Genomic DNA, 22,252 nt, shown 5'->3' with positions numbered 1-22,252 from the left:
ATAATCCTACTAAACTCTTCACAAAACTTTTTATTAGTAGATCCAAATATAATATCATTGACATATATTTGGCAAACAAATAAATTATTATCAACACTTTTAGTGAAGAGAGTAGAATTGACTTTGCCTATATCAAAACCCTTTTTGATGAGAAAGTCCCTAAGATATTCATATCATGCTTTAGGTGTTTGCTTAAGCTCATAGAGTGCCTTATAAAGTTTATACACACGATGAGGATATCTGGGATCTTTAAATCTAAGTGGTTGCTCCACATACACCAATTCAGATATTGGGCCCATTGAGAAATACACTCTTCATATCCATTTTGTACAACTTGAAATCATAGTGAGTAGCATATGCAAGTAATATATAAATCAACTCAAGCCTAGCTATGGGAGCATAAGTCTCACCAAAATCCAAACATTCTATTTGTGTGAAGCCTTGAGTAATCAACCGTATCTTGTTTCTTGTCACGATCCTGTTTTCATCTTGCTTGTTGCGGAAGACCTATTTGGTGCTAATCACATTTTGATTGGATCTTTCCACAAAGGACCAGACTTCATTTCTCTTGAAGTTATTAAGCTCTTCTTGCATGATCATCATCTAATTCAGATCTCCAAGTGCATCATCTACCATCAAAGGATCCAAAGAGAAAATAAAAGAGTAATATTCATAAAAATTTGAAATTCTTAAAAGAGTAGTTACGCCCTTTGTATATCACCAAGAATGTTGTCAACCAGATGCTCTCTTTAGATGCTTTGATGAGCTATTGGATGTGACACTTGGAATTGAGGTTGAATATCTTCCACTTCATCATCATCATGAGCTTGATTTTGACTTTGGTCTTGATCTTGAGTTGATGTAGGTGGCTCCACTTGAATTGATGAAGAGGGTTGATTTTGATTACTTTCGGCCATTTGTAACTCTTGAAATTCTTGAGACTTGATTTCACCAATTGCCATATTTTTTATCGTCTCGCTTAGAATTTTTTCATCCCCTAAAATATTTAGATCAACTTGCTCTGCTTGAGAGCCGTTAGGTTCATCAAATGCTACGTCACACGCGATTTCAACATAACTGGTGGTCTTGTTGAAAATACGGTAGGCGTAGGCATTCGATACATAACCAAGCATAAAACCTTCATCAACCTTAAGTGCAAATTAAGAACTTTTGGCCTTCTTATTTAGTATAAAACATTTACTTCCAAAAACTCTAAATTAAGATATATTGGGCTTGTTACTAGTGAGTAGCTCGTATGTGGTCTTCTTCGAGATCTTGTGAAGATACAATCGGTTGATGGCACGACACGCGGTGTTGACGGTCTCTGTCCAAAATTGATCTAAAAACTTGTACTCATCAAGTATGGTTCTTACCGACTCTATGAGAGTCCTATTCTTCCGCTCGACAAACCTATTTTGTTGAGTGGAATAGGGTGCCGAGAATTCATGCTTGATGTCTTCCTCATCAAGAAAGTCTTCAATTTGAGTGTTCTTAAATTCACTTTCGTTGTCGCTTCTCACTTTCTTGATCTTCACATCAAACTCATTCTGAGCTCTTCTCACAAATTTATTGAAAATTACTTGTATTTCACTTTTATCATGCAAAAAGAATACCCAAGTGAAACGAGAAATATCATCAACAATAACTAAACTATATTTGTTATTGAATGTACGTGATATCGTCTAGAGAGAGGTGAATAGGTTTTTCCTAAAAATTAAGACTTCATAGCGGATTAACAAAATCCAGACACTCCGGTTCAATCCAGAGAATCCGGGGTCTGGAGACTCTGAGCTAACCCGGATAGTCTGGCCTATACAAGAAATTGAAAACTGAGCAAAACTAAGCAAGTCTAGTTGGATATAAAAGTTACCACATGTTCTAATTGATGTAAGAGCTTCTTTTTACCAACCACCTGCAATTAGAATCTCACAAACAAGTAGATCGAGGCAAACCCCACAAAACGACTAGAACAAGAAAAACATGCAAGAATGTAAAGGAGAGAAGAATTTGTTTCTCGAAGTTCGGATCAAACGATCCTACGTCTCTGTTAAGGTGCTCACAAAGAGCTGGGTCTCTTTCAACCCTTGTCCTCACCAAGCGATCACGAAGATCGAGCTTAGACTTACTCAAGAGTTCCTCTTTCCTTGTGAAGGCAAGAAAAACCTTCACAAACTTCTCAGAACACTCCATAAGTTTGGGTGCTCCACGAACGACATCTATCCATCTAGGAGGTTCAAGCTCCAAGAGTAAAGAACACGAATCGACGGCTTGACGATGAACTCAAGTGCTCAATGAATGAATTTAAGCTCACTAGCACTCAATCTCACTCTCCCAACTCAACTCTCAAAATCTAACAAGATTTAAAGCACTTGATGAGTTGGAGGGGCTATTGAATGGCTATGAAAGAGTTTATCTCGAGTTGGTTCAGCAGTAAATGAAGGAGGGGGTGAGAGAAGTATTTAAATCCAGCCTCCAAAATTAGCCGTTACATTATTTTTTGTACTGACCTAGAGTTAGCTCGACGCCAACTCGACGTGAATGTTAGGCGGACGTGGCTGATGAGATCCAGCCGAGAAGAGGAGCCTATCACCAGCTAAGAAGAGCAGGGAGTGAGGAAGAGAGAGCCAACATGGGAGGAAGTCGGCGGGTGAGGAGAATAGATCTAGATTGGAATGAATTGTGGTGTCAAATAAAACTTGGTTGTAGTACCATATTAAGAATATCAACTTGTATTTAATAGTAGCTTCTAAGGATAATATATACAGAACATAAGTACAGGATAAGAACTCTAGTGAATAGATAAGAACTCTATATTCCTAACAGTGAATACCATTGGCAGCAACATGAGGTTTTCCTATACTTACGGGTAAGAACTCTACATTCCTAACAGTGAATACCATTGGCAGCAGCATTTTCCACTTTCTTACTGCATGCAGTAAATAGATGTCATAGCTCTGTTGTATCATTGGATCAAATACTAGTATTTTGCTGGATGCACCGAATACTGATCGGATGCTAATCCTGGGTTCAGTTGCATGTTCTTATCTTCTAAACTATTTGCTGAGTACCCTCCCTTCACAGAACCAGAAAACACAGGCAGGTGTAGAGGCAGGAGTTCAGAGATCAGGTGCAGAAAGGTTCAGCAGAATTTCCTTAAATATTCAATGCTGAAGAATACCAAGAAGATGGAAAGACAGCAAAAAACTTGTGGTATATGTGTGTAAAACTTAGGTAATTCAAATTTCGATTAGTAACGCTGTAGTACCGAAAGAGCTCTCATCTGCACATGCTGTGGCTTCTCTTGGCATAATTGCGAATTTTTCTGACTCAGTTACTGACTGAGAGGTAAGGTTATGCAAAAAAAGAGTCAGGCAACTAAGCAAACCTTCATGTTTGTTTGCGTCAAATTACCATAGTAAAACAATAGATGGGGAAAAGATTAGAAATGGGTTTCTGATCACAACAATGGAAGTGGCGAACAAACCGCACACCATTAGAGTAAGTGAATGACAAATGTAAGTGACCAATGAAAGATCTGGCAGTACATCGATTTCTGGCATATCTTCCAGATGCTGCCATCTTCAGCCAATTCTGTTTTTCAGATCTTGATTATGTTTGTCAACCATGGCATGGTACAACACCAGAACACAGTTGCAGGTTACTCTGAAGGAAATAAAAACAAGAAAAGTGTTAGCAAGTGAGAATTGTACAGAGCGCCTCAAAGAAGAATTCGGCAAGCCGTAGAGATAATGTTAAGAGATAGGAACTGAAGTTTGTACAGATAATGTCAGAGTAGACCTTGATAAGATGTTCAAAGGATGTATCAGGTAATGTCTGATGCGTATGTCAGTATAGTACTAGAGCTAGATGGCTGCAATAAATAATCTTGTGTAGCGCAAAAAGATTTGGTAGTGTGATCACATTTACAGTCTTTGATGTATAACTAAGATATTAGGGTTCATCGCATAGTGTCTAACCAAATAATTGAAAAGCATCCAATGACTTCAGAAAAAAAAAAAATTGGACTAAAGTTGCTTCAGAAAATTGAACAGCAAGTAATCAGATCAAGAACGAGGGATAGTTTTTTATGGAAACCAGACTACATGATTCATACTCCAATAGACTTCAAGTTCAGAAAAAGTTCACAACTCGCAACCAGCAGCAATGGATCATTGACCCACAACATGAATTATGGTCCAAAAAATAAATATATACCTGAAAAGGATAATGGCATTCTGTACCCACAAGGGAACTGATACCAGAGATGGAATTATAGACACCATCTGTTCCAAGTGTTTTTGAAGTATTTCCTGATTTTCTCTGTGTAAATTTTGCTCAAACCAATACCAATTTTGTTCAATTAAAGAATGGATGTTACCACATGTTTTATTTTTGCACAAGTATTTTATCATCAGTGTGCACAGTAACAATTATGTAGCACAAGTATTTCTTAAAAAAAAAAACTGCTTAAATTTTTCCCACACAAGACATACAAATGCAGGGCACGATGATACACAGAATATATCTGAATTAAGTGAAAATGCTATTGCATGTCCTCTATCAGAAATATTCCAGCCAAGATTGGCTATTATTTTAGAATGGCAACTCTAATTCTTCAAGCATGGCAATGAAGATATTAATCCATTCATCCTACTTTATTGGAACAACATTTCACTGTTCCCAACTCGGCATGCTATCTTCAAGACGCTGATAAACTGCATATGTATTATAGAAATGTCATTTCTGCTCCTCATATGTCAATAGCTACCCCATGACTTCCTCAGGAGTACAACTCTAAATCAAACAATATAAGCTTAGGCATAGCAGTATGAAGTAATAGATCAGCAGGATAATTACACAACAAGGACCCATTCTAGCATCTTTTCAGTACCATGAAGTAGACAATGGGTACTGAGTTAGAGGCTTTACATCTCGACACGTTGTTAGAGCAACATTTCGTTGTAGTCATCATATTATTTTGTACAAATCCCTTCTTTTGATATTTTCATTCCGCCGGCCTAAGTTTAAACCCTACTACAAACAAGCTATGAACCTTGTCTCGTGTCATCAACAAAAATGCTGCAAAATTTTCATTCTAAAGCTCAAACTCTGATGACCTGATCGCAAACCCCTGTTGCAAATTTGCAAGCAGTTGTTTTTGTTTTTGTTGTGACTTGTCCCATTGTGTCATAATCAGATCTTGATTACTTTTCCATGTTGTCAAGAAAAAACTAGTACTGCTCATAAAGAAAATGACGCAAATTCTGTGAGAAAAATGACTTCTTACCTCCAAGGATTAGTCATCTGAAACACCAAACAATGGTTGCCAAAGTTCAGGCCTTTCTTTCCTGCTTGAAGTCCCAGAGCTGCAGCCTCCGCTCCGCATTGACCGTCACCGGAGCAGCAGCAGCGCCACCTCCGAGAAAGAACGGCAGGCCGGCGGCATCAGCAGGAGCAGCGGCGAACCTCTGCAGCAGGCACGGGTGCTGGGACGGGGGGCACAGCGGCGCGGCGATGGCTGCATTGGACTGAAGTGTGCCCCGATCGAAGGCGACAGCGTGGTGCGGCTGCTCCTGGAGGAAGGCGAGCTGGGGCATCGTCTCGAAGGACATGGCCGGCGCGACGTGCGAGCTCGGGGGCTGCGCGGTGTAGTAGGCGAGCGTCGGCTGCTGCTGCATTCGCTTGTTGTCGTTGGGGGAGCAGTGCAGTAGCTCGGCGAACTCGCCGCCGCCACCGGCGTTACCGTTGTAATGGTTGGCTTGGTGAGCGGCGGTGGCGGCGGCGGTGACGTTGTCCCCGGGGGCGTTGGCGAGCGAGAGCACGGAGCTCTTGCTGGTCTCGGATGTGCTGACCTCGGCCTCGTCGCCGGCGGCCGGCGTGGGGGAGGAGACAGCGGGGAGGGCGAAGGAGCAGTCCAGCGACGGGAGCGCGTCGATGGCCGCGGCGGCGGCGCGGATGAGCCACTCGATGGCCTTGCTAGGCTGGTCGACGCCGAGGCGGTCCTGGATGTCGTAGAACTGGATGGCCGTCGGCACCGAGAGCCGGACGCGCCGGTCGCGGAGGCCCCGCGCCGTCACCACCTTGCTGTGCCGGTCCTTGCCGCCGGCGGCCGCGCGCGCCACCCGGGACGTCCGCCACGCCGGGGCCGCCGACCCTCCGTCAAGCGCGGCGCGCGGGCGCTTGCAGGTGGTGCGCTCCATGCCTACCTCCTCCAAGGCTGGCACACCCAAATTCTCAGCTATCTCTGCCCATTTGCAGGTGGAAAATTCAGAAAAGTTGAGTCTTCAGCACCAAATCTTGCAAAAGATTGGATTTTTTTTTTTTGAACAAATGCAGGGTGTGGCAAAAATTAGCTCTTGAACTGCGGATTTAAACAACAAAATCTTGCAGAAAGATTGGAAAAATGTTCCAAGCGTTCTAGCACCGCAGAAAATCTCCATAGAACTACAAAAATTCTTAGAACTTCAAATCTCATTTGCTTTTGCTGCTGGTTTTAGTACACAAAATTGCAATTAGCGAAAAAGCACGAGCTTTGTCCAAGGATCTACTGAAAGCATCTAGACATCTGATCAGTAGTGGATGTTCTTGTGTAAACTTATGGTTCCCTTTTCCCTCAGTTGAACTTTTCACTAAAAACTAAATTTAACTAGTACTGAGTCTCTCAGCTATAAAAGAGAAAACAAATCTACGAAATGGCAGGTTGATCCAGAGTTTTTATGACAGTTCCTGCATCTAAAGCTCAAAAGTTGGTATCCTCGAATATTGGGGGGGGGGGGGGGGGGAGAGAAAGGGGAAACTTTATGAGAGTACTTTATCACAAAGCTTTGTAGAGTTGTTGCACAAATTAAGTAGCTCTTGACTGAAAACATGCAGTAGCACCTCTCACTTTCTCCTACATTAGTAACCAAAGGCATCAAATCTGGGAAGCATAGATCAGCCAAATTTGCAGGAAATAGAAAGAAAAAAAAATCGAGATGCTACTTACAAGAGGAAGAATTCAGAGACGGGGATGCTGTTCTGTCCAAGAAATCCCCAAAGCATTTATGGACAAGCATAATCGAATCTTGCTCAGAAAATGCAGAAGAAAACGAGAGGAAAAATGCAACTGAACCCAAGTGAGTATGTGTGCCCTCCATGCTCACCCAGAACAAGAAATCTTTCGCCAAAAACTAGAAGCGGGAGAGAGGAATTAGTCAGGCATGAGCTGCTCGCACCTGAAGCTGAAGCTGAAGGGGATCGAAATGCCAGCCGAGGAGGAGGGGAGGGGAGTGAGAGTGGAGTGCTGGAGCCTGTCAAGTCCAAAACTTTTGGTGATACACTACTGAGCTGGTGCTACCGAGCTCAGCACCTGAACCTGCAACCACTGGGGCTGGGGCTGGGGCTGGGGCTGGGCTTATCCGCCTGAGCACTGCAGCTGAGACCGGGAGTGACAGTATACAGAGGAGCTATTTTTTGCAAAATAAACCTCGAACATTTCACGAATCTCTGCTGCACCTGCACAGTAGCATGCAGGGGCTTGACCTCAACAACTCGAGGATCCGTTTCTGTACCTGTGTAGTCCTCTACAGCACAGCCTTGATCCTACGTAGAGTAACATTTTGCAGGTCGCCTTTTCCGTTTACAGTTTCCGGTGTGTCAGTCTGTTTCAGCTCGCAACGCGCTGCACTGTTTTCCCTATCAAATTCTTACGAAATTTCTTGTGAATTCCTGTGTTCAAAGCATACGGATTATTATTTCCGGAGGGGGATTGTTTAGAGAGCGAGCGTTGCACTGGACCTGCTACTACTGTAACCGAAAGGACGGTCGTACGGTCCAACGGTAAGTGCCCTGCCCGGGCACCTCGGCCAACGCGGACAGTTGGTACGGGCTACCCTTTATGAACTAGTGTCGAAGGGATGGGCGTGTCTCGCGAGCGGTATATTAATTATCTATTTTTTTTAATGATCTTAAAATTTGTAAGAAGACTATCAGTTACACTAGCACAGCATGTGTGGTGAGGGTGTATGCCCTGGCACCTAGGATCTAGGAGCGATGGGGGTTTTCATTTACAAATGTGTCACTCCTGTATAAAGATGTGTGTCTGCCACCTATAATCTAGGATCGGTATATTGACTATCTAAATTGTCCAATTTTTTAATGATCTTAAAATTTGTAAGAGCATTACCAATTATGCTAGCACAGTATATGTGGTGGGGGGGGGGGGTGTGCCCTGGCACTTAGGATCTAGGAGCAATATATTGGTTATCTAAATTATCCAATGTGCCCCTCTTATACAAAGGTGCATGTCTGGCACCTATAATCTAAGAGCGGTATATTGACTATCTAAATTATCTAGCTTTTTAATGATCTCAAATTTTTTAAGAGGGCTATTAGTTACGCTAGTACAATATGTGTGGTGGGAGGCTTGAGCCCGCCACTACGGTTCACTTTAAAGACAGAATCATTTCACAGTTTTTTTACTATGGATGAGACTGATAAAGGAAAAAAAGAGGGTGAAAAAATAAGAAAGATGAGGAAGAGAAAAAAGAAGATGAACGAAAACAGATGGACGAGGCCTCCCTATATGCTCTTCTGCATCTGCCATTGCTCGGTCTGTTCTGGCCAAAGTGCAATCGATTGCGCAAACGCTGAGTAATGCTTAACTTACGGATTAAAGAAAAGAAATGTAAGTACAACAGAGGTTGTTGGGAGGTGCCATCTCTGTATTAAAAGGAGGTCTCTCCAAACTAAACTATGACGACGGCTACCTAAACAAAGAGATTACCGTGCAAGTAGGCTGGCACACTTGTCCAACTTCTACTGGTCCGGCCCGGGACACGTGTCGACTGGCTGGCCCCATTAATCTTTTCTTTTTTAGGAACCGACCCCATTGATCTGCGATTTTTTATTTTTTCTTTTGAAGGTGAAAAATAGACGTCTATTTAAAAAAATTATAGATCTAGGCGATAGATTTAAAAATCGAAATGCTAGTTCTGCAATTTTTTGAAAATGATGTATATTTTTTTATGTTTAGAAATATAAAAATAAAAAAGCTCTTAATCTGGTCGGTGCTATCGATGGGCTGGAGCCCATTCAGGCCCATTTGTGAAGGCCCAATCACAAAGCCCATTTTCGAAGGCCCAAACACAAAGCCCGCTCTCTCTGCTCTGCCCTCCACTCGCCGCCCAGCCGGAGCCGTCCGCCGCCGTCCGGTAAGGGATTCCTTCGCCGTTTCCCGGAGAATATGACCTCGTCCGGTAGACGCCCTCGTTGCGGGAGGGGGAGGGGGTTTAGAGTTTAGGGTTTTAGGGCTCCGTGCTCGGTAGGGTTCTTGCTCCTGTCCGTTCTGGCTACCGATTTGCTCTCTTCGATCCATTGGTTACAGCTTCCGCGTCCCCGCGTGCGTGCTGGGGCCGAGTTTGCTGCGGCGTGCGTCCCCGCGTGCGCGCTGCGCATCTAGATCGATCTATTGGTTACAGTTTCGTCAGTTTCTGCGTTCACAAGGATTGCGGTGGTTGTTTCGGTCCAAGAAATGAATCGCTAGAATGTATTTTGTTAATTCTCTACGCATTGATGTGTGCTTGATCGCACTGGTCTTGTTGCGAGGTCCTTACTGTGCTGAATTTAACGTGTCACTGTGCCCTTTTCGCCTGCAGGAAAGCTTAGGTGAAGAGCGGGGTAGCAAGAAATGGCAGCGTTCCTGAGGTCGAGATGTTCATCAGGTATCACTTTTTACCAGCCTCAGAATTTTTTATTTGTGAATGTACAGCTCCATTTAACGCATGGGCACCTTTACAATGAAAAACCCGTGTCACTTTAGATCCCACCTTCACACGGTTGGTTTAGAATGTCAGATTACAGTTACAGACATCACATGTTGTTTGATTAAGGTCTTGTCACTCGTTATGAAAACCAGAGTTGCTAATGTGCAGATGTGGCCGATGCCAATTGGTACAAGGAAGAAGTGTTTGGTACCGAATATCTTTAACCCTTGCAAAAAATCATGATTGCTAATTGAACCTTAGCCAGTTCAAGTTTTTAGAATGTTTTGTATTTGCCTAGTAACCAACTATTGCACCCTATATGGACATGATCTGGTGGTAAATGATGATAAGGTTCTATTGTTTAGATGCTTACAGAACTAGAACCATTGGTTCTATGCAGATGCAGCTGATGCCTAGCTATAAGAAATTGACATCCTAGACCTTACAAAAGCTTATGCTTTTGTTTCAATTTTGAGCAGCTTGGTTTCCTTTTGAATTTGCAAGTCACTTACTCTATTGGCTGTTGGTGATATGATATGATGCTGTTCTAATTTACATTGTGAAAATGCCTCTTGATCTATATAGTTGGACGTACTTTGATGAGGAGCCTGGAAAATAATTTGTTTGGAGCTGTTAACTCGTCTGTTGAAACAGTGACAAGACCATCTCACAGTGATGTTATCAGTCAGGTAAGCAGGCTGCATCTTTCAAGCAGAAACATTATATTGAACTAACACATACTCACCATTTCGAATTACTGTTGGTCACCGCTGAATGCGTTCTTTCTTTCAACTCATATTGTAATTTATACTATTCTTAAAAAAAAAATGTAATTTATATTGACATTCTAAATTTGGTTATTGAACAAACGTCTGCCTATCATTTTCCCTATGCTATCCATGATCCAGTATGTTATTTGGCTATCACTTAATTTGCTTCTTATAGCTTAATTGAATAGCTTTTGTTAGTATCGTAGCCTTTTTCAGTTGCCTTAATTTGCCAGTATCAACTGTGGTAGTAGGATTGCAACTAGATCCTTTGACAGATTGAAATTCCCATAACTAAATATATTCCTTTACAAGGCACTCTGTAGACACTCTTCACAAGCTCTTTTCATTGCTTCCAGTTTGCTGAAAACCAGATGAAATTAAGTATATAAAATGAGTTTCCGAAAGGAAAAAAAGTTTTTGTAACCTGCTATATGGTGTGAAGCTAACAAAACAATTGCTGGAATCTATAGTTCCCTTGAAATGCTTGTGTATCTCAGCATGGATATGTTTCAGGAAGAAAAAGAATGGTAACCTACGTTCTTCTTCCATTTTCAGCAAATCAGAACATTCATCCAGATGAGAACCAACCTCAAGGTAGTGGACAACTCTGGAGCCAAGCGTGTTATGTGCATACAGTCCTTTGAGGGGGAAGAAATGAGCGAGGCTTGGTGACACGATTATCGGATCTGTCAAGGAAGCACAACCTCGTGGTAAGGTCAAGAAAGGAGACGTGGTCTATGGAGTGGTCGTCCGTGCTGCTATGAAGCGAGGACGCAACGATGGCAGCGAGATCCAGTTCGACGACAATGCTATAGTCCTCGTGAACAACAAAGGCGAGCTGATTGGCACTCGCGTCTTTGGTCCTGTGCCCCATGAGCTCAGGAAAAAGAAGCATCTCAAGATCCTGGCGTTGGCTGAGCACATCGTTTGAGATGTCTACCTACTTAGGTATCTGCCTGTTAGTTCTGCAGAGTGAAATGAATCTGGTCTTTCCCTTCAAGAATGTTCTGGGGATGTTTTGGTTCTCTCTTGATGTTTGTGTATTACAACGTTAGTTTGGCCATTTCTGCTTTCAATAATGTACCCTGAAAGAATATGAACCGTCTGAACTATGGTGGGTCCTGACAAAACAATATTTGGACTTGAATTTGACCAGAAAGTTATTGTCCCATTTGGATAGCCAACAATTTCCCATGTTCTCTCTCTATTACCATGGATCAGCATAAGGCTGTAATTATATATTTTCATCGAATGATGTTCAGCTCATACTGAACACATTATCCTTCCCTTTTTCGTCCTGTGACATGTGGAAGATAAGCTAAGATAAGCGAATTTTAAAGCACAAATCAACGGCCTGTTCTAGCTGCAGCTGCTTTCAAATCTTCCCTTGCTCACTAGTTGCTCATGAGCCTGTTATTTGATGGTCCTGATCTAAACTAAACAGATCCTGACAGTTGCAAGGTTTAAATCAGTACTCAATTTTGATCCTGGGATTTCTTTTTTCCTTCAAATTCTGGCAGAATCTTTTTCCATGCAGATCTTGCACATCAGTCGCACATGAGGTTTGATCTATTGGCCTTGCTCTTGATCCTGATCTGAAGGCACGCAGAGTTTGATCATGCAATGCTATCTATCTGCGGCCTGGTCAGAGTTAGGCGATGCATCCTATAATTAAGCAGAGCCAGTGGAGACTGGTAATGGTAATGCTCGCCTTGTTTCTCTCCTCATCTCAACCTGCACCTCACAGAATACAAGAAGCAGCATCAGGTTCCAGCTCTGAAGGGACTTGGCGACGATGGACGCAGACGTGCCGCCGCTGGAGGTGTCGCCGCGGGCGGGCGGGCGGCGGTCGAAGCCGTGGAGCCGGAGCAGCAGCATCGGCCGGAACAGCAGCAGCAGCGGGAGCATCGAGTACACGAGCCTCCGCGACGTGCTGGAGGAGGAGGGCGGCGGCGACCGGGACCACCAGCACCACTGGCGCGGCCGCGGGAGCTGGGGCGAGTACTCGTGCCACGACATCCACGACTTCGACGCGTCCAACATCGGCATCCGCAACCAGCTGCTGAAGCACGCCGCGTCGGCGTACCTGCAGTCGGCCGTGGTCGTGGCGGCGGGGCGCGACCAGGGCTGCTGCCTGGCGCGGCTCTGGCGGCAGGCGCAGCTCCGCGGCGGGGGCGGGCGGAGGAGCCGCGGCGGGCGCGGCCGCGTGCTCATGCGGGCCTGCTCGTGGCAGGGGTGCGTGGACGACCCCGCCGAGCTGTGCGCCGCGTTCGTGGCGCGGTCGGCGCGGCGCGTCGCCGCGTTCGTCGCCGGCATCTGGGCCTGGTAACTGCTAGGCCACAGTTTCTTGCAGCCAAACTCATTCACCTGCAGCAGTAGCTGATTAATGCGTGATCACCGCAGTTTTTTTTTTTCGATTTGTTGCTGTCGTCTCTTGCGTGTGTGCATCATGCGTGTTAATTGTGAGATGTTGTCAGATAAACATGGGGGCTGATTTTGATTACTAGCTAGCTATAAAATCTTTTGAGTGAAATGCGTTCAAATCTTTCGCGTGTCATCGAAGAGAGAGAATTCATGGTGCCATCCTTTGCGATCTCGACGGCGATGGTGGACAGCTGACCCAGCCGTAAGGGTGGCAATAGATGGAATATGTGCCAAATGAAGTGAGAATGCACTCAATCTAAAAAATTTATTAGCTGCAGAACCACACCTAACCCTGACCTCAGTGAGAACCCGAGTCCCGAGTCCTGATGCAGATCATCGTGATGGGCAAGAGGGAGTAGTGGTCACCTTTAACCCAACCCACATTAGGACCGGTGGGTACTAGCAAATGCAAATTAAGCTCTAACCTTAACCTAACCTAATAACCTCAAGAGGCAATATCTACATCCAAATCTATCTCCACCAAATCCAAAATCCGCATGTCTCGACCCTCCCGGCCCACTACCATCTTTATCCGGTCGGGCACAGCTATTCACGTGCATACCAACGGCGAGCCTAGAGCAGCACGTGCGAGAGCCTAGCTAGGCTAGGCAGACCGAGCCGAGACAAAAACTACCTTTCCCTTCCGTTGGTTCCCTTGTCGCTATCGCCGGTCACTGACAGCCTGGCCCAGCCGCCATCGGGCTCGTCAGGTTCAGGATTGAAAGGGCCCCACTTGTCATCCAGGTGGAAGGCACGCGCGCATTTCGAATTCGTTCGGGGAAAAAAAAAATCTCCAGCAACGGTCGCCAATTTCTTCCATTTCCGTCTTTCGCAAAAGCCATTTCCGTCCCCCCCCCCCCCTCATCTCATCTCTCTCTAACGAATCCTTTTGCTTTGCGCCGCCTCAAATTCGAACCCTCCCCGGCGCGCGGCGGCCGTCACGACAGCGACGTGATAAGCCATCACCACGCGCGCGCCCTACCCCCCTTCTCTCGCTCGCTCGCTCCACGGGTTTCTTGGATTGGCGAGGGTTCGGGGTCGGTCGGGTCGGCGGGCGACGGAACAGGAGGGGAGCGGGAGCGGGAGCGGGAGCCGAGGTTGCGACGCGGCTCGCTCCGGCGGCCGGGCAGGTGAGTGTTGGTTTTGCTTCGCGCGCGTGTTGCCTCGCCTTGCCGGTTTTGATTTGGTCGCTGAGATGCGTTGGCGGCGTGTTGTTGCTACTGTGGAGCAGGCGCCTCCTCCTCCTCGCCGGGGAAGGGCACGGACGCGGCGGGTAGGAGGACGGTGAAGATGTCCGAGACCTGCGACGTCATCCCCTACGGCGACGGGGACGACGCCGGCGAGGGTATGTGGTCTGCACGCCCATCGCTTCTCTCTCTGCACATCTCGATCTGTGCTGCAAGGATTCTTCATTGGCTTTTTCTTGTTCTGATCAGAGGATTCAGCAAGGTGCTCCTCGGACTCCGTGGAAGCGGCGATCCCTTGCGAGGGGATGAAGGAGACCCCGGATTACATCAGGAGGGGCGCCGCCCGCCACAGGATGGCGCCCGTCGAGCTCTTCTCCGCCCCCTCGCCGCAGGACCCGTCGCCGCCGGCAGCACAAGTCGGCGCCGCGGTGGCCGGTGAAGAAGGCGGCATGTCTAGCGCCAGCGCAGGCGGAGTGCGTGAGAATGAGACCATGGGTCGTCCAAGCGAGCAAGGAAGTCTCCATGCGCAAGAGGTTATCTACAGCACCAAAACATCTCAAAGAACTTCGATGCTGTGGCGGTTGTTCTTGGTGTACCTAAAGAAAGGTACTTTGTTTCTTGCAGGGTAAATCTGATTGTTGCGGCCAGCTGAAGCAGCAGTACGGCTTGCTTCTGCGGGAGAAGGAAGCATGTGGGAGGCTTCTTGAGGACCTGATGAGGGAGAATGAGCTCAAGACCAGAGAATGCCGTGAAGCGGAGGAGTCACTCCATGATCTAAAGATGGAGCTGATGAGGAAGTCAATGCATGTTGGCTCTCTAGGTAAGAGCATATGATGGATCCACTGCGCCTGTTCAATCTTCGTAACAGAAAATTAAGTTCAGCTGTGATTGGGGATCGATGCTTGCTGTTGCTCAACTCTGGGAATTTGATAATTCTGAAACCAAGCACAATCTCAGTTGGAACGATGTTTCTAATTCGCATGCTTGCTGATTGGTATCAAGAGCACATGCTTAGGCTTTCTTGTCCTATCTGGAGTGCTTTCTGAAATTTTTGTTGTTCGTGCAGCCTTCGCAGTTGAAGGGCAAGTAAAGGAGAAGAGTCGATTGTGTCAATTACTGAAAGAATTGAGTGAGAAATTTAAGGTATTCAGTTCAAATGCTCACTGTTTACACACTACAAACAACCACCAGTGCGCTGGCTTAAACTTTATGTCATAAATGTTCTGATATTTTATTACAACCATTTGTAGGTATTGAAGTCAGAGCATAAGAATTTACGACAAGAATCACTAGAATACAAAAAATGTGTATTGGATACTACACAAATGTCCACAACAATCCAGCAATATGGTATGTTTGTGGTGGTCAAGCCGTGAACTATTTACATTCTTCAGTTTTCTTGTTTGTATCCAGTTCCTATTAATGACCATAAACATGATGTATTCATTCGAACAGTGAATCAACATGCAAATTTAGAACGTGAGTTTAAAGGCCTCAAAGAAAAGTTTAGTGAGGAGGCAAAGGAACGCAAAGATCTCTACAACAAGCTTATGGAGCTAAAGGGTTAGTTGTTTATCCTATTCTTAGTTTACACATTTTACTGCAAGATAAGGTGGCGAAAGACTAACTGTGACTTGATTACTCCTCAGGTAATATAAGGGTGTTTTGCCGGTGCCGACCACTTAATTCAGAAGAAATAGCAGAAGGAGCTTCGACAGCAATTGATTTTGAGTCAGCAAAAGATGGAGAGCTCATTGTTAGAGGTCATGTATCTTCCAAAAAAGTATTCAAATTCGATTCTGTCTTCAGTCCTGAAGAAGAACAAGGTAACTCACTTCGTAAATGCAGCTACTCACCTTGCATTCTTCTCACGATTTTAATAAAATGTATCTTATTTAATTTATATGCAGAAAAGGTGTTTGAGAAAACTGCACCATTTGCAACTTCGGTGTTGGATGGATTCAATGTTTGCATCTTTGCGTATGGGCAGACCGGCACTGGTAAAACATTTACGATGGAAGGGGTTGAAGGTGCTCGAGGGGTTAACTACAGAACTTTAGAGGAACTCTTTCGGATAATCAAAGAAAGAGAGGGCCTTTTCCAATATGAGATTACTGTCAGTGTTTTGGAGGTGTACAATGAGCAGATTCATGATTTGCTCCTGACAGGGTCTCAACCAGGCACAACAGCAAAAAGGTATGGTGATACTCGTGAAGTTATCGTATTATCAATATGAAAATCCTAGTATGACATTATACCTTGTTCCATAGGCTAGAAATAAGACAAGTCGCAGAAGGGGTTCATCATGTACCCGGGCTTGTTGAAGCACATGTGACTAGCATGAATGAGGCCTGGGAGGTCCTGCAAACTGGAAGCAAAGCCAGAGTATTTGGTTCCACAAATGCTAACGAGCACAGCAGTCGGTCACACTGGTTTGTACCTTTGTCCCAAAGATTTTGTGTACCTCTGCTAAGTTGTAGATTGCAATACTGTCCTAACTAATTCTGCATTTCAGTATACACTGTGTGATGGTTAAAGGACAAAACTTGATGAATGAAGAATGCACAAAGAGCAAACTATGGCTAATTGACCTAGCCGGAAGTGAGAGGGTGGCAAAGACAGATGCACAAGGAGAAAGGCTGAAAGAAGCACAGAATATCAACAAATCGCTTTCTGCGCTTGGTGACGTCATATCTGCTCTTGCAACCAAGACCCAGCATATACCCTTCAGGTTTTTAAATTTCAGTCCTTAACAAATTACATCTGTAGTTATATGAAGCAACAGACTTACAATTATTTGTTTCAAATTGACAGGAATTCGAAGTTAACACACTTGCTCCAAGACTCATTAAGTATGTAGTCCATAATCTTATGCTCTTCTTTAGTTTTTAGGATTCATTGTGTGTAAGCAATGCAGGTGGAGATTCCAAGACTTTGATGTTTGTTCAAATCAGCCCTAATGAGAATGACATGGGTGAAACACTTTGCTCGTTGAACTTCGCGAGCAGAGTGCGAGGAATAGAGCTTGGACAAGCAAGGAAGCAAGTTGATGTTGGAGAAGTGTCAAGATATAAGCTTATGGTACAGTAATACTCTGCCAATATATGCTTGGTAAGCTGTTAAGTTTATCAAATGTAACATACTGCTCGTTCTGCTAGGTTGGGAGAGCCAAACAGGATAGCAAGAACAAAGATGCTCAGATTAAGAGCATGGAAGAAACAATCCAATCATTTGAAGCGAAGAACAAGGCCAAAGACCTGCTGACTATGAATCTCCAAGAGAAGGTACATCAGGCATCTTTAGCTGCTTGCTACAATCAACTTGTTTCGTTTGCTTTTGCCTATTGTTCATTTGCTGTATATAACTGTTATGAATGAGGATAAGGAACTAACGTGTTCCTCGTTATTTCTAAACTGTTTCCAGATCAAAGAGTTGGAATCACAGCTGCTAGCTGAAAGAGAGATAGCACGGCAGCATGTTGACAACAAGATCGCTCAAGATCATCTGCAGAAGCAGCGCAGCTTAAAAGAAGAGAACTCGTACCTGAGAAGCCCAATGGCAGAGAGGAATCTCAACTCCACAGCAGAGAAACCAGCAGCACCCAAAGACTTCGGGTTTGCAAAGCAGATGTTCTCTGACAGCAACACAGACTCTTACAGCTTCAAGCAGCTGATGTCTCTAGGGGAGGAAAAGGAAAACAACCCTGAAGCTGGGCAGCTGCTCCCGCCTACAAAAGCTAGAAGAGTCTCAATGTGCAACGGTGGAGCCAACCAGCAGCCGGTGAACAAGGCTTCCCGTCGGAACTCGCTGATACCGCTTCCGCCGCGCAATTCACTGATGCCACTGCCCACAGCCAAGCCTGCAGCAGCAGCGCCACCACCCCTTGACAGGATCACAGAGCACTCATCCTCACCACCGCTATGCTCTCCTCCGGTTGTCTCCAACGACAAGGGAAGCCGGAGCAAGAGGATCAACAGCATCCTGCGGCGGAGCCTGCAGAAGAAAGTGATCATCAGGCCGCCAATGGGGGCACAGACGGGGAGGAAAGCCGGTGCCGCTGCCCAGGGCACCGACAGCGCACGCAGGGCGGCACGGCGAGTGCCGGTGAGTAGTGGCGCCGCCGGGCAGAGGGTGCAGCAGAACAGGGACAAGGTGAGGGGGTGGAACAACGGGACAAGCTTCAGGCACTTCTGAAGAGACCGCATCAGCACAGCTGAGAGAGTCTGTAGATGGAGGTTAGGTGTTTATAGCTTTGGGTGTGTCGAGTTCTCGCGTAGTGTGAGAGAACTCTGAATTTCTTACATAGATTCATGGTGATTGTTCTGACTGTCAGACAGATCTGTCTACGAATTGTTGACGACTCCGATCAAGTTTATGAATGCTTCTGATTTGTGCAACGAGGCAAACAGCCCAGTTAATATTGGAGATGGTTCTCATTTCAAAACTTGTCGTACAATCAAATCACATATCTCATAAGCGTTAAGCAGTTCACATGCACTAAAGCCAAACGATATTGATGTATAATTGGCGACTATCATATTCAAATGCAATCTCATAAGCGTCATGCAGTTCACACATCACAATTCAAACGCATCCAGCTGCTTGCGTGACAGATTTTCAGCTTCCAGTTCTCCATTACCAATCCGACAAAAACGGAAGCACAGCCGCTCATCAATTAATTTGCTTCATCATTCGTTCTTCACTTGTATTTCCATAACTCCTGCAAATCAACAGAGCCACATTATGTGCAGAAAATCAACACGGGTTCGAGAAAAAAAAGATGTTTTTTCACAAGTGAATTAACGCATAAGAGATCAAGCTAAAGAACAATTATTACATGTAAAACAAAGTTAGTTGAGTGAAGAGCATCAGGGACTTGACGACAAGCCAGCTCACACAATCAAACAGCTGCTAATACTAATACATGCAAAACAGCTGCTTCTTAACAGATATAAAAAGATCCTCCATGATAAACCATGTATTATTAACCTGAAGGAAAATTAATCCCAGAAGATAGCCAAATTTCACATCTTTTTCGCAAAGCACAAGCAAAAGATACTGTTGACATGATAGAAAGAGCAGCAGTGACCACAAATGAGGAAATTGACAGGACGAACTGACTGTATTTCTCAGTAAAGATCAGAATAAGAAAAATCAGGTTTAACATCATCCCATAGTATGTATGTGAAACCAACTCAAGGCATGTTTGTTTGCATCTTTTTTCGCTATGAACTTGTGAAGGCAGAGTATAATAATCATTTGAGTATGAAGTTTTCCAGGACATACATTTCAATGATGTTCCAGCAAGACAGGTTAGCCTTGCTTTTGTGTTAGCCTCTGCTAATGGAGTAGGTTTCACATTCCCAATCGTCCGAACATCCCATATCCTTATGACACCATCGGACGAAGCCGAAGCAATTAGATTGGAGAGCTCCGATCCATCATTCCGGTTATCGAATACAACAACCCCTTTTACACGAGTTGCATGAGCACCGTCAATGCGTGAGGAGACCTTGCCGCTGGACAGATCCCAAGCAGTAATACCACGGTCCTCTCCTCCCATGTAAAGGACTCCGTTCTAATAAATACAAAAAAACAAGTGAGCAAATTGCAAAAGGTGACATCATATGTTCGCATGCATATCTCGTACCTTAAAAAGTCAGATTTCAGTGGAAAGACAAATAGACAATGGAGGTCAATTCAAAGTGCCAAGACATGTGAGCTGACTTCTGAGCATTTATACCTCATACAAACCAGGAAGTAATATGAAGCTGTGCCTAGAAGTCAATTCAGCACGTTATGGGCAACCAAATAACTGATGGAAGTCGAATTTGCATTCAACAATATGATAAATTTCAACAATTCCTCAGCCCTTGCCCACTGATCTACTCCTAATCGTTTAATCCTAACAATTCTCGTTAACAGATATATGTAAGTTAATCCGGATTCTCAGCCAATGCTAGTATACCTTGGCGGGTGCGAAGGAGAGCACCCTCTTGCCGCAGTCCATCTCACGAATGATCCTGGCGTCCACGGAGTCGTGCACGGTCACCTTCTCCTCGGCAGCCATGACGAATCGATCGCCGCCATCTCTGTCCTCAGCATACGCGACCGCGGACGCGGGGCGCTCGAGGCGGCACGCGAAGCTGCGTCGTCCCCTGACGAGGTTGAGCATGGCGAACGCCCCCGCTCGCCCGACGGCTAGCGCGACGCGCCCCGATGGGTGCACGGCGAGCCCCTCGGCGGCCTCGTGGCGCGGGAACGCGCGGAGCGTGGCGAGGAGCGCGAAGCCGTCGGCGTCGTAGAGGTGGAGCGCGCCGTCGTCACAGGCGGCGAGGAGGTTCCGGGGCACGGGCCCGCGGGAGTAGAAGGCGAGCGCGGAGACAGCGGCGGAGGGGTCCAGGAGCGGGCCGAGGTCGGCAGCGGTGGGGAGGTCGTAGAGGCGGACGGAGTCGTCCCCGCCACCGGAGGCGGCGAGCCCGGCCCGCGGGGCCGCGGCGACGCAGCGGACGGGGCCGGTGTGGGCCGGGTAGGAGAAGAGCGGCGCGAGGGATAGGGTTTCCGACGAGGAGGCGGTTAGGGTTTTGAGGGAGAAGCCCCAGATGAAGCGCTCATAGGAGCCGGCGACGAGAGCCATTCGGAGCGGACGGTAGGGGAGGAGACAAGCAAAAGACTTCGCGCCGCCGCCGCCGCCGCCGCCGCCGGTGTAGGGGAAGAGGGGGAGGGTTTTGTGGGGACTCTGCTGACGTGTGGGGCCGGGTTGCCACCTAGAATTATAGATGATGTCATCTCGTTCTCCTGAGCCGTTGGACCGGACCGGACCGGACCGGGACATTGAACCGGCCAAGCCCGCGGTTTATGGCTTGTTTGGTCTACCAGGATAGCCGGTTTAACTTTTTTTTATTACAAGATAACACACGTGCACAACACACTCATACACAAGTACGTCCTTAGCACTCACATGTGCGAAAATCAGAATTTGAACTTTAATGAATGAAATCATACTCTCACACCTCCATTACCACGCTAAGAGATGATTCCCGGTTCAACCGTATTAAAGAACCTAAGTTTCATACCCAACACATCAAGCCAACATGGTGCGATGCTCAGGGACAAAACAACACAAAGCACACGATTTGTGATATCAAGCTCGCGAGCAACCGAAATGACATCTTCCAAGAAATCGGCCCTTCCATGGCCATGGAGGAGCAAGCAGGAATCCAACTGAGCTCCAGATCAATCAGCCAATTCAGTTCCCGGTTCCATCATTCGATGATGTCGTCGACCGGAACAGCCCCCGTCGTCGCATCACTTTCTCCACCTTCACAACGACATCAAGGTGATCAAAAGCTTCCATGGAAATCAGAAGAACAAATTTCATTTCAAAAAGGAAATCAGAAGAGTAAAGGAGATAAGTCACCTCCTTGAGCCTCAATTACTGTTGTGTTGCTCGTGTAGACCGTGCTCGGTGGAAATCTTGGAATTACGACTAAAAACATGATTCTTTTCCTTTACTTTGGCCCCTTTTTTCTTGGGTAATGCTGAATTATGCAGCGTGCAAACGGAAACTGGCCCTGCATGCTCTTGGTGTAATTCACCGAGCCTACATGTTTGGAACTACAGAGAGCTCAAAAGTTCTCACGCAAATGCTTTGCGTCATTCTGCAAAAATCATCTGAATTTTCCACAAGAGTGCAGAAAAGGAGGCAGCCCCATGAATTTTGTCATTATCAGGTGTTTCGTGCCTATACAAGAATTTCTGGGTACATATGACCAGGGTTTTACTTACCCTTTTTGAAACGGTAACCGCTACTTAGCCTAACCGAAAATGCGCGGTTATCATGATAACCATTCAAAATTCGGCTAAAATTCGCATAAAATTCATTTGCTAAAATTTAAAATTTAGACAAAAAAAAAATGCCAGATTCTCCGTTCGATAACCGGTCCGCCCGAATCGGATCGGTCACCGAGCGATTTTCCGAGCGGTTTTCTTGAATTTTCCGTATTATCGGTAACCGCTCGGTTTTGTTAGTAACCGCTCGGTTTTCTCGATTTATCGAGAGTTTTCTCGATTTTCAGTGAAGTTCAACAAAAAAACCCAAAAAATGACTTAATCTTGTAAAATCAAT

The 22,252-nt window shown here is 45.6% G+C and overlaps 4 protein-coding genes and 1 pseudogene across 7 annotated transcripts; 3 read left to right on the top strand and 2 right to left on the bottom strand.

The window, feature by feature from the left end:
- Nucleotides 1-3,407: 3,407 nt before the first annotated feature.
- Nucleotides 3,408-7,411, bottom strand: LOC133905564 (transcription factor PCF8-like). Of its 4 annotated transcripts, none has more exons than XM_062347388.1 (5): nt 7,215-7,411; nt 6,986-7,017; nt 6,811-6,892; nt 5,288-6,244; nt 3,408-3,663 (listed from the first exon to the last, which is right to left on the bottom strand). In XM_062347388.1, the coding sequence occupies exon 4, from the start codon at nt 6,198-6,200 to the stop codon at nt 5,334-5,336; it is 867 nt and encodes a 288-aa protein (XP_062203372.1). In that variant the 5' UTR covers nt 6,201-6,244; nt 6,811-6,892; nt 6,986-7,017; nt 7,215-7,411; the 3' UTR covers nt 3,408-3,663; nt 5,288-5,333. The 4 variants fall into 4 exon arrangements, with proteins under 4 accessions (XP_062203372.1, XP_062203371.1, XP_062203373.1 ...); XM_062347387.1 differs by having other exon boundaries at nt 6,986-7,012; XM_062347389.1 differs by lacking the exon at nt 6,986-7,017.
- A 1,896-nt stretch (nt 7,412-9,307) lies between these two features.
- LOC133904249 (large ribosomal subunit protein uL14mz-like) lies at nt 9,308-11,767 on the top strand (annotated as a pseudogene).
- Nucleotides 11,768-11,847: 80 nt separating this feature from the next.
- LOC133904248 (uncharacterized) lies at nt 11,848-13,019 on the top strand. The gene has a single exon (XM_062345706.1). The coding sequence runs from the start codon at nt 12,309-12,311 to the stop codon at nt 12,840-12,842; it is 534 nt and encodes a 177-aa protein (XP_062201690.1). The 5' UTR covers nt 11,848-12,308; the 3' UTR covers nt 12,843-13,019.
- Nucleotides 13,020-14,342: 1,323 nt separating this feature from the next.
- On the top strand, nt 14,343-18,549 carry LOC133905164 (kinesin-like protein KIN-14R). Its single transcript, XM_062346887.1, has 13 exons — nt 14,343-14,657; nt 14,749-14,944; nt 15,191-15,267; nt 15,375-15,474; nt 15,580-15,687; nt 15,774-15,950; nt 16,035-16,320; nt 16,395-16,556; nt 16,640-16,855; nt 16,939-16,976; nt 17,042-17,205; nt 17,283-17,408; nt 17,548-18,549. The coding sequence occupies exons 1-13, from the start codon at nt 14,430-14,432 to the stop codon at nt 18,316-18,318; spliced, it is 2,649 nt and encodes an 882-aa protein (XP_062202871.1). The 5' UTR covers nt 14,343-14,429; the 3' UTR covers nt 18,319-18,549.
- Nucleotides 18,550-18,624: 75 nt separating this feature from the next.
- LOC133905165 (uncharacterized) lies at nt 18,625-20,857 on the bottom strand. The gene is made up of 3 exons (XM_062346888.1): nt 20,093-20,857; nt 19,411-19,702; nt 18,625-18,844 (listed from the first exon to the last, which is right to left on the bottom strand). Coding segments are annotated over exons 1-3 (963 nt in total). The 5' UTR covers nt 20,762-20,857; the 3' UTR covers nt 18,625-18,842.
- Nucleotides 20,858-22,252: the final 1,395 nt, after the last annotated feature.

This window comes from Phragmites australis, chromosome 22 (genome assembly GCF_958298935.1).
Source record: "Phragmites australis chromosome 22, lpPhrAust1.1, whole genome shotgun sequence".
Taxonomy (NCBI): Eukaryota; Viridiplantae; Streptophyta; class Magnoliopsida; order Poales; family Poaceae; genus Phragmites; species Phragmites australis.
The sequence above is the reverse complement of the archived record's forward strand: the minus strand, read 5'-3'. Positions and strand labels throughout refer to the sequence as shown.